Here is a 12,430-nt window from a genome sequence, read left to right as displayed (position 1 = left end):
AATCATATAACAAACAACTAAAAAAGTGACACCAACATATAAAAGAAAGAAAGTATGCACATTCAATTAAAAACCCAATGAGAACTACTCTTATGCCAAGACTATCAGATTGGCATAGTACTTGTGATTCCTTAGAAAGAAATCACAAGATACTTAAGAAAATGAAATAATTATTAAGGGCTATTAGAGGTAATGTTTACTTTATTTTTACCTAGTGAAGCCCCTAAGCACCTCTTCCGATCTCCAAAGTTTTGTACGTTCCAGATTAAGTCAGTTTTACTTCAATTTTACTTAGTCAGAATTTTGGAGCTATGAATGAGGAAAGAACAGATAGGCAAGTGCCAGCCCTCCCCCTATTTGCCCACAGATACTGTCTTCACCTTTCCTTTTACTGCTCTGTGTCTCAGAGGCCAGCCCCTGCAGGCTGCATTTCCCAGGCTCACCTATCAGCTGACTTTTGGTTGGTCTAGCTGACAGGAAGGAGACACTACTAGGAGATGGGGGGAGTGGAGAAAAGCCAGGCTAGTTCTCTTGATTCCTCTTTCCAGAAGCAGCTGTATCTCCTCTGTCTCTGTATGTCTGACTCTCACTAGACAGGCCATTACTACTGAGGCCTGGGCTCCAGTAAACAAGCTCTTCACTCTAGGGTTGGCAGTAGTTTTCCTACAATTGCTAATCTCTGGGCTGTTCCAAGAGTACTTGCTCTTGACTTTTACATTCAAATCAGAAAATAGCTTTGCACTGTTCAAAATGCCCTCTAGTGTGGCATCTATTCAGAACTCTGACATCAGACCACATGTCTCTCCTGAACTGTTACCTGCCTGTCCTGTCTGATTTGTCCACAAATCAGAATCAGCTCTCACCCTGAATTGCTCAAACCAAGCTCTGGAACCTGCTCTACTTTGACCACAGGCTTCTGATTCTCTTCTTAATGCTTTCTGACCCCATGTTTAGCCCTATTCTACTTTCCTCATCATGGTTTCTGGTCCTGTGTTCCTGTAGCTGCTCACAATTGGAGAGCTAATACTCTAAATGTTGGTATTTGCTGAACAGTAGCACAAAACCATTCCACAATGATCTCTAAGCTCTCATTTAAAATTTACCTTGAACAACAAAAAAGATTTACCTTGAACATATTTCCAGATATATGCAACATTAAAATTCATATATCTATTTGCAAATGGCATATCTGATAAGCGGTTAATATCCAAAATATATAAAGAACTTCTACAATTTAACCAACTCAACATCAAAAATAAAAAACAAATAATCCAATTAAAAAAATGGGCATAGGACCTGAAGAGACATTTTTAGAGGACATATAGATGGCCAACAGACACGTGAAAAGATGCTCAATATCACTAATCATCAGAGAAATGCAAATCAAAACCACAATGAGATATCACCTCAACACCTGTCAGAATTGCTAAAAGGAACAACAAAAGAAACAGCAGGTGTTGGACAGGATATGGAGAAAGGGGAACCCTCACATACTGTTGGTGGGAATGTAAATTGGTGCAGCCACTGTGAAAAACATTACGGAGGTTCTTAAAAATTAAAAATAGAAATACTAGGGGTGCCTGGGTGGTTCAGTTGATTAAGCTTCCAGCTCGGTTTCAGCTCACATCATGATCTCAGAGTCGTGAGACTGAGCCCTGGTCTAGGGCCCCACTCAGCAGGGAAACTGCTTCCCCTATCCCTCTCTCTCTGGGCTCCTCCCCCTGCTATGTAAATAAATAAAATCTCTCTCAAATAAATAAATAAATCTTTAAACAAAATAGAAATACTATTTGATTCAGTAATTCCACTACTTGGTATTTGCCCAAAGAAAATGAAAACACTGATTTGAAAAGATAGATGAACCCTTGTGTTTATAGCAATATTATTTACAATAGCCAAGATACGGAAGCAACTAAGTACCCACCAACAGACAAATGGACAAGGAACATGTGGTGTGTACACACACACACACACACACACATACACACACACACACACACAACACAAGAATATTACACAGCCATAAAAAGGAATGAGATATTGTCATTTGAGAAACATGAATGGACATAGGGGGTATTATGATAAGTGAAATAAGTCAGACAGAGGAAGAGAAATACCATGTGATCTCACTTATATGTGGAATCTAATAAACAAAACAAATGAGTAAATGAATAAACAAACAAAAAGCAGAAACAGACTAAAAATGAAAAAAACAAACTAATGGTTGCCAGAAGGGAAGGGGTTGGGGGTTGGGCAGAATGAAAGAAGGGGAGTGGGAGATCCAGGCCTCCAGTTATGGAATGAATAAGTCATAAGGACAAAAGTACAGCACAGGGAATAGCATCAATGCTATTGTAATAGCGTACGGTGACAGGTGGTAGCCACACTTGTAGCCTAACCACAGACTTGTGGAATCACTATGTTGCACAGCTGAAACTAATGCAACATTGTGTGTCAACTACACTTCAACTAAAAAAAGGAAGTGGACTTCAAAAAATAAATAAAAGAAAATGTACATATCTATGTTACAAGAAGATTGAAAAAAATGCATATTTCCCGTATGGTTGATGATCCTTTCATGTGCTTTCTTTGATAATGACAAAATAAGATACAATGGCAGACAAGAAGACAGCTAAAACAATGTCAGATAGTAACTCTCCTCAAAGAGCAGGAAATCTGTGACGGTCTTGTAATAAAAGAGTTTAACATAGTCAGGTTAGCTTGTTCCTCTAAATCCTTTCACTGGAGGCAAAAAATAACATAGTCCCTAAAGGAATGACATAGTAAATAATAATATATAACATTTAAGACTCTATTAATTACCTTATGTTACAAACAGTAATGTGTAACATTACTGACTATTCTGGGCTTACATTTTCTAAGTGGCTATTTTAATTGAACTTCAGTGCTAAAACATGTGTTACTCTGTTTCCGGGGTTATACGCTCACTGGGAATCTGAAGACCAGGTTATTTAACTCAGGATCTGTACAGGCAGATTAAATTCCCACCCAGCCTGTCCCAATTCCCAGATTAACCTTGAATTAGGTAAGAAATAATAAACAAGCTCAGCACGACCTTGCTTCCTTAATCACATTCTACCCAAACTAAGTGGATTAGTCACACCTTCTCTTTGGTCTCTATAAGGATGACATGTGTATTTATATTCTCAACCAAAACATTTCCAGGCTTTCTCCTCAGTCTACTCCTCAACGCTAAGTCCACGTTCCACGCCTCTGTTCCAGCATTCCCTCCTGTAACTTTGACTTGGCTACCATACAGAAGGCCATGTGTTGCCTGCTGCCACTTTTCTGGGTTCTCAAGTCCCCAGGGTTTGCCCACTAGGGAAAAGAATTCTTAGATACCAACTGCCTGACTGGTTCAAACTGCCCCTCTGTCCAGATTTCTAGAATAATGTTTTGATCACTGAGGACTGTATCTGAGGCTCTCTGAGACAAAGCCTTCAACACAACAGTGGATTTGGCTAAGCACTGCTGGTCATGAGCCTGGTCCCCAGTGTCAGTCTCATCTTAGATGATGGTTCTAGTGTCAGGTCCTGATCCTTCCTTTCTGTCATGAACTAAGAAATAAACAAATGTCCTTCTCTGCACCCTACCTTTTTAATTGGCTTCCTTATGGGGATTACTTTGAGTTTTGATGTCTTTGGTTTGGTAGCTGAACATATCAACTCTCCCTCCACTCCCTCCCCTGCTCCTGTCTCCCTCTCCCACCCCTAGCAATGCAGAACAACTATAGAAACCTTTCTCAGGGTGCTCTAGAATTTCTGAGAGAAGTAAAAGTGTGCTTAAAAAAGGGTCACATTTCATATTCTTCTTAAATTCCCTTTTTATATGCCCTGAAACAGTTAATCAACTCTTCCTTAGTTTGCAGTTCATGATAATGCCCCTAGAATGCCTCTATACCCCTACTCTCAGAGGTTGCAAAGTGAAAACTGCCCTGTTCTCTAACAGGGTCGCTAAACTCAAGAATCTGGTAGAAATAAGGTAACTGATCCTCACTGTTTCTGTATTTCCCTCTAACAGAGCACAGGGAAGATATTTAAAGTGATTCCCCAAACAGTCCTGAATATCCTCTAGTTTCATAAAGATGATTACAATGAGGATTTATGAACTATATAATGTGCCTCTATTTTGGCTTAAATAAATGGCACTGAATTCTCTTACACTTAACAAGGTAGAAGTGGGCATCATCCAAGAAAAGGACCAACATTTTAAAATCTTGTAGGAGCTACATAATTTCCAGAGATTATTATTTTTTTAATGTTGTAGACTACTTCTACAGTTTCTTGGCCAGCTGGTCTTTTTTACTAAATATATGTATCTTTCCAAATATCAAAAGGTAGTTGAGCTTTGCATGTAAAAGTCATAATAGTAATAGCAAGAAGAAGAAGAAGGAGGAGGAGGAGGAGGAGGAGGAAGAGGAAGAGGAAGAGGAAGAGGAAGAAGAAGAAGAAGAAGAAGAAGAAGAAGAAGAAGAAGAAGAAGAAGAAGAACTTATATGATCCTTACTGGCTGAAGTACTGTACTGAGCACTTCATGTACATTAACTCTTTATATTCTCAGAGGTACACTATGCAGTAAGTATGCATGTTCCCTATTCTTAGTTAAGAAAACTGAGTTGCAGAAAGGTTAAAAACCTTGACCAAGGCCACCTAGTAAGTGGAGGAGCAGAAACTTAAACCTACCCCATTTTTCATACCTGTGAAGATGCATTCAACTGAATAAATTGCATTTGTATATAATGTTTTTGCCCTCTTGATGAATACTGAACCAGAGTTAGAATGCCTTCCAACTATTTCATGAAAAAGCATTGACACTAAATGTGGCCTTTGCACTGTGGGGCCCATTCTTTTGTTACTCTGAACATTATTTGAATAAGAAGTAGCTAATAATTTGAGCAGTTGTAACTTTAAAACCCTTTATGCGCTATTACACAGATCATCATTAACCTTGACATTCAATTTTTAAATTTCTCAACTTCATGATTGCATGAATAATTTTCCCTTTTAGAGTTATGACAGCATTCATAAGCTCTTCTCTTTTCATTTTAGTACTTTGTCACTCTGGGAAACAGGTGATAAGACAGCTTGTAGTATGATGAATAGATTAGTACACATAGCATTTCTCTCCTCTCCTTCTGACTTTTCCTGAAGACATCACATTCTCTTGCAGTTTCTCCTTTACCCTTCTCCACTTGCCTCCATTTTCTTTCAATGAAACATATTTTTCTTTCCTCTCATCTTTGAATTTCCTTCCCTCTATAACATCTTGTGAGTTACTTAAAGGCTGCTTGAGCCTGGATATCCTGGATGACTTCTAATCATGGAAATTCTGATTATTTGATACTTCCATTGTTTAGATTATAGAACACGCCAGAGTTCATTTTGCAAAATAGTCTTGGCAGTCTTGGCAGAAAACAGATCTTTGAAATTATAGCTTTGCCATGCATTCATAAAGAAAGGTCATTTTACTTTAAATGTATGTTCACATGCAATAACAAAGGCACTATTTCTAAGGGTATTGCAGAAGGCATAGTTGACCACTGCTTCTACCATCTTTAGGATCTGTCTCTTCCTAGTTGTGACTTGTATAATACATCTTATAGAGTAATGAATTATCCTTGCCCTGGAGTCAGGATTCCGACCTATTCACTACAACATGTCTAGATGCAAAACACGTTTACCCTCATATAACCAATGATCCCGGTCTAAATGTTAAATAACTGCTTGTTCTTCTGTGCATTAACGGATCCCTTTTCCTAAACCTTCGGGCTCTATCAAATCCTTCCCCTACAATTCACATCTTATGTTGTTACTATCCATTCCCCAGGATGACAATATTGAAATGAGGGAGAAAAAGATTCTAGCCATTTTAGCACCTAAATCTTATTTTCTTATCCCTCAAAGAAATTTTTCATAAAATGTTATATTTAAAAACTTACTGTTGCTATTCATTAGTATGTTGTTATAGATTCTAAACAACTGTCTCTTTTATAGGCAACATAATCACAAGTGAATTACAAATGCAGACTTTATGACTCCAATTAAACTCTGGGCCACCATCCATTAAAAACAAATTACACACATTACATTAGATGTAAGAAAAAATAAATACACCACATGATTTGAATGATCAAAGTAAATGAGAAGCAACAATTTCAAATAATTTGTTTGTCTAAAATTTTTATCAACATAACCTATTTTCTTGAAAATCATCCCAAAAAAATGTTTATACTTACCTTTCACATACATATACATCATACTTTCTCTTACATTTCACTACCTCATTCCACCCCAAGAACATCTTTGAAATGATTTCCCAAGAGTGAGAGACTAAAGATGATTCTATCTTTTACCCATAAAAATATTAGGATTTTATTTTGTAAGAATCGAATTAAGTGACTAAAAATTATAAGCAAAGTGAAATTTCAACATCATTGTAAAACTGCTTAAGAGAGCAGATCTTAATAAAATGTCACCAAGGGCTACTACACCCCAGTTTCCACACTTGAGAGACTCATTTACCACTGAAGCATTTTCTCCAAAATTTTTGAATGTGTAAGGCCTGGGCTACTGTGGAAAGTAGTTTTTTGAATATTGTATTTACAAAGTTCTCCCTAATCCTCACTCCCATCTGTCAGCTCTTACTTCTCCAGTGAAGGAAGAAAGGATAAGAATTATGTCAGTTTGAATTTTGCATCTTGACATGGGCAGGCACACAATGAAACAAAAGGAAACCGAAACAAAGCGAAACTATGCTCAAACAAGAATGCTTTGGGGTACAGAGAAAGATACGAGAAAACAAGTGGAGAGAGTATTTCAAATAGAATGTTAAAAACCAATTCAACCAAAGTAATTTGAAGTTATTTATGTAAAAAAAAAATCATTTAGCAGAGGCATGCTAAGAATTTGAGGAGATTTTGATGCTTTGGGGAGAAGATAACATTGCTGATGGTAACATTTAAAAGAAGGACAAAAGTACATTCCCATCAGGAGCCCTGTAGAACACACATGGGCAACAACAATCACCCCTCGCCTTGGCTCTACACAGAAAAAGAGAAAGGCAAAGACATAAGAAAGAGATTGGAGAGAAGATACTGAATGGTTGGAAAGAGAAGGAAAAAAAGTGAGGTTTCTGGGAAGATTCCTAAACTCTGCCTAGATTTACAATATGGAGGCTCATCTTACTATGGCAGTGAATTTAGAATAAACCGGAAATACTCTGCATTGGACTACCTAATTTTTCTCATCTAACCCGTGTAAGGTTTCCCAAAGTCACCGAGGGCCTGGTAAAAACTCTATCTGCGAAATGTTTGTAGTGCCCACACTTGATTAATGACAGGCATCTTATCAAGGAAAGAGACGCAAAGCAACTTATTCTCTATTATGATTTCTGCTACTTAGTTTGCATCAGGAGACACTGGGAATGAAACATGAAAAAAGGAGATACTAGAGATGTTAACAATTTAACAAACACACATGGATGTGTTTCATGGACAGCTAAAGCTTTTTGGACTAAATCATCATCTCTCATGGAAAGCCCTGAAAAAGAAAAGCATATAAAATATAGGTGGAAGAAAACAACTCTTAGAGGGGAAGGTAATAACTTTGTGACGTAGGAATTGTATGAAGTCCTTTGTGTGTGCTTTTGGGTTCTAATTGTCTTGCAGTTTTCACCACTGAGCACCCAGTTACTCTGATTTGTCTGTGGAAGGGAAGTAAATAAGCCTATGCCTTACCGCCTCCACTTCAGCAGGGTCATACCACACATTGATGTAAGGATGCTGTAAGGCGTCATCCACGGATATCCTTTTTGCTGGGTCAATCACTAGCATCTTTGACAGTAAGTCCCTGGCTTGGCTGGCTGAAACAATGAGTGAGAGAAACAATTAGTAAAATTTTGACTGTGGCAGGAAATTTTGTTGAAGGGGGAGGAAATTAAGAAAACAAAGATAAACTAGTACCTTCCTTCCAAACATCGAGCAACTTTACCAAGTGACTAGGGAAATGTAAAATGAAACAAGGAAATGTTTTTTATTCATCAGACTGAAAAAAATAGAAGATGGTACAATATTTACTAACACCAGGTGAGTTCATTCATGTTGGTGGGAGTGTACATTGATAAATATTTTTACAAGGCAAATTTGGACTATCCATTAAAATTTTAAATGTGAATACCTTATGATCCATCAGTTCCACTTTTAGGTATATAGCCTAGAGAAACAATTGTACGTGTTCAGGAAAAAAATACAGAAAAGATGTTCACTGCAGCATTGGTAATGGAATAAAAAATTTTTTTAAACAGTCTAAATTTCTATCTAGAGAGCAAAAAAATTTTTTTAAACAGTCTAAATTTCTATCTAGAGAGCAAATGTACCATGGAATTGTAGTTGGCAGTTTAAAAGAATGAGGTAGATCACATGGACATGTTGTTAAGCAACAAAATGAAATTGCAAGAATAATCCATGGATCATGATACCATTTGTGTACATCTGCCCCTTCCCAGTAAAATTTCCCTCTCTTCTTATTAATATATATAAGTGTGTAGAAAAGGTCTGCATGAATAATCAACAAACTGAAAATAATAGTTACCTCTGAGGAGGGGAGAATATATATATCTCATGCAATTAAAAATAAATGTGAAAGAATGAAGTTTTTTTAAAAAGAAGCAGATAAAGTGGAGGTAGATTGTTCATTTTAAAAGCTTTTCTGAGATGGAAAAAAAGGATAAAGCAGTGTCTAGAGAGAGGCAAGGAGGTCAGGGGTGACTGTTTTGAGGAAGGGAGAGATGATGAAGGCTTTAACAGGAGCAAAAGCTTCAAGACAGAGAGGAGGGGCCAGATTTGAAAGAATCCATACATCTCAGCAACCATAATGATATGGGTGATCTAGTTCAGTTTTTAAAATACTAAATGTCTACTTTGTGTCAGCTACAGTGTGAGGTGCCAGAGATGCCAAAAACAAAAATTAAATGGTGATAATCGGTAAGTGTAATTATTAATGACAATGCGAAAAGACACTCAGTTTTCAATCTCTAAAAACATAAAATTTTACAGAAAATACAGTACCAACCTGATGTGAAAATTTTATGGGGAAAATAATCTATTTGTTCCACAACTGCCCCTACTGGCCCAACAGGGCTATATTTATTCATTTCATTGATTCAGAGATCTCTTTGATTTGTAACTGATTTTATACCCAGACACACACCGGCCGCCCACACTCCCATCAAACCCCCCATGTTTCTGCTCCTAGAAAGTGTAGGGGTTGGAATGGGCTCCTCATCAATAGGGGCATGAACTACAGTAATAGAATCTATCTAAGAAACAATGACCAATACTATTTGAGGGAACAAAATGAGGAGGAAGAAGAGGTTTCAAATCCTCCTCTCTCATTCGTTAATTTGCAACTAAATATCTTATGCTCTTTTTAAGTAAAAATAAATTCTTCCCTCTGATTATTCATATAATTCTTTATAATTTACCAATTTTTATATTAAAATTATCTTAAATAGTTATAACTATGTAAACTAGTATATCATTTGTAAAAATAATAAAATCATAGAGATTTGAGAGGATTAAAAAAATAAATAAACCCAGGAAGTTGGAATTATATTATGAAGAATGATATTTTATTTAATAGTTTTTCTACAAGTGCTGTCATTATCTCAAATAATTTGATCAGGGCTTTTATCATCCCCCTGTTGTTACACTACAAGTGTCTTCATATAAAGGGATTTACCTTTGCCTGAAATGTCAGTTAGCATCATAAAGACATTAAGTTCTTCAAATCTCTATTTGGAATATTAACTCTTCTTCAATCCGTGTATAGGCAGTGTTGATCTTTTTTTTCTTTTCCCTCTGTCAAAGCATTTTTTTTTATTATGTTATGTTCATCATCATACATTACATCATTAGTTTTTGATGTAGTGTTCCATGATTCATTGTTTGCATGTAACACCCAGTGCTCCGTGCAATACATGCCCTCCTTAATACCCATCACTGGGCTAACCTACCCCCCACCCCCCCTCCTCTAGAACCCTCAGTTTGTTTCTCAGAGTCCATAGTCTCTCATGGTTCATCTCCCCCTCTGATTCCCCCCCACTTCATTTTTCCCTTCCTACTATCTTCTTCTTCTTTTTTTAAAATATACTATATTATTTGTTTCAGAGGTACAGGTCTGTGATTCAACAGTCTTACACAATTCACAGCGCTCACCATAGCACATACTCTCCCCAATGTCTATCACCCAGCCACCCCATCCCTCCCACCCACCACCACTCCAGAAACCCTCAGTTTGTTTCCTGAGATTAAGAATTCCTCATACCACTGAGATCATATGATACAGGTCTTTCTCTGAATGACTTATTTTGCTCAGCATAATACCCTCCAGTTCCATCCACGTTGTTGCAAATGGCAAGATTTCATTCCTTTTGATGGCTGCATAATATTCCAGTGTGTGTGTGTGTGTGTGTGTGTGTGTGTGTGTGTGTGTATACACCACATCTTCTATATCCATTCATCCTTTGATGGACATCTTGGCTCTTTCCATAGTTTCACTATTGTGGACATTGCTGCTATAAACATTGGGGTGCACGTACCCCTTCAGATCACTACATTTGTATCTTTGCGGTAAATAGTGCAATTCCTGGGTCATATGGTAGTTCTATTTTCAACTTTTTGAGGAACCTCCGTACTGTTTTCAAAAGTGGCTGCACCAGGTTGCATTCCCACCAACAGTGTAGGAGGGTTCCCCTTTCTCCGCATCCTCGCCAACATTTGTCCTTTCCTGACTTGTTAATTTTAGCCATTCTGACTGGTGTGAGGTGGTAACTCATTGAGGGTTTTTTTTTAAGATTTATTTATTTATTTATTTATTTATTTATTTATTTATTTATTTATTTATATGACAGAGAGAGACACAGCGAGAGACGGAACACATGCAGGGGGAATGGGAGAGGGAGAAGCAGGCTTCCCGCGGAGCAGGGAGCCCAATGCAGTGCTCGATCCCAGGACCCTGGGATCATGACCTGAGCCGAGGGCAGATGCTTAACGACTGAGCCACCCAGGCGCCCCTCTCATTGAGGTTTTGATGTCTACAGCCTTACCACCCTGAACATGCCCGATCTTGTCTCATTGAGGTTTTGATTTGGATTTCCCTGATGCTGAGTGATATGGAACACTTTTTCATGTGTCTGTTGGCCATTTGGATGTCTTCTTTGGAAAAATGTCTGTTCATGTCTTCTGCCCATTTCTTGTTTGGATCATTTGTTCCTTGGGTGTTGAGTTTGATAAGTTCTTTATAGATTTTGGATACTAGCCCTTTAACTGATATGTCATTTGCAAATATCTTCTCCCATTCTGTCGGTTGTCTTTTGGTTTTGTTGACTGTTTCCTTGGCTGTGCAAAAGCTTTTTATCTTGATGAACTCCCAATAGTTCATTTTTACCCTTGCTTCCCTTGCCTTTGGCGATTTCTCTAAGAATAAGTTGCTGCGGCTGAGGTTGAAGAGGTTGCTGCCTATGTTCTCCTTTAGGATTTTGATGGACTCCTGTCTCACATTTAGGTCTTGCAACCATTTTGAGTCTATTTGTGTGTGTGTGTGTGTGTGTGTGTGTGTGTGTGTGTGTGTGTGGTGTAAGAAAATGGTCCAGTTTCATTCTTCTCCATGTGGCTTTCCAATTGTCCCAACACCATTTGTTGAAGAGACTGTCTTTTTTCCACTGGCCATTCTTTCCCGCTTTGTCGAAGATGAGTTGACCATAGAGTTGAGGGTCCATTTCTGGGCTCTCTATTCTGTTCCATTGATCTGTGTGTCTGTTTTTGTGCCAGTACCATACTACCTTGATGATGACAATGTTGTAATAGAGCTTGAAGTCCGGAATTGTGATGCTACCAGCTTTGCTTTTCTTTTTCAACATTCCTCTGGCTATTCGGGGTCTTTTCTGGTTCCATACAAATTTTAGGATTATTTGTTCCATTTCTTTGAAAAAAGTGGATGGTATTTCGATAGGGATTGCACTGAATGTGTAGATTGCTCTAGGTAGCATTGACATCTTCACTATATTTGTTCTTCCAATCCATGAGCATGGAACGTTTTTCCATTTCTTTGTGTCTTCCTCAATTTATTTTTATGAGTATTTTATAGTTTTCTGACTACAGATTCTTTGCCTCTTTGGTTAGATTTATTCCTAGGTATCTTATGGTTTTGGGTGCAATTGTAAATGGGATCGACTCCTTAATTTCTCTTTCTTCTGTCTTGTTGTTGGTGTGTAGGAATGCCACTGATTTCTGTGCATTGATTTTATATCCTGCCACTTTACTGAATTCCTGTATGAGTTCTAGCAGTTTTGGGGTGGAGTCTTTTGGGTTTTCCACATAAAGTATCATATCATCTGCAAAGAGTGAGAGTGT

The 12,430-nt window shown here is 37.7% G+C and overlaps 1 protein-coding gene across 3 annotated transcripts in view; it reads right to left on the bottom strand.

Moving 5' to 3' along the window:
* The window catches only part of MAPK10 (mitogen-activated protein kinase 10), a 163,513-nt gene that overhangs the window by 36,859 nt on the left and 114,224 nt on the right, over positions 1-12,430 (bottom strand). For all 3 annotated transcript variants that reach the window (XM_028124192.1, XM_028124193.2, XM_028124196.2), the window contains one exon: positions 7,757-7,881. In XM_028124192.1, the coding sequence (XP_027979993.1) occupies positions 7,757-7,881 (125 nt within the window). The remainder of the gene's footprint in view (positions 1-7,756; positions 7,882-12,430) is intronic.

This window comes from Eumetopias jubatus, unplaced genomic scaffold (genome assembly GCF_037043125.1).
Source record: "Eumetopias jubatus isolate StellerSeaLion01/CBP00866 unplaced genomic scaffold, mEumJub1_p1.0 scaffold_2, whole genome shotgun sequence".
NCBI lineage: Eukaryota > Metazoa > Chordata > Mammalia > Carnivora > Otariidae > Eumetopias > Eumetopias jubatus.
The sequence above is the reverse complement of the archived record's forward strand: the minus strand, read 5'-3'. Positions and strand labels throughout refer to the sequence as shown.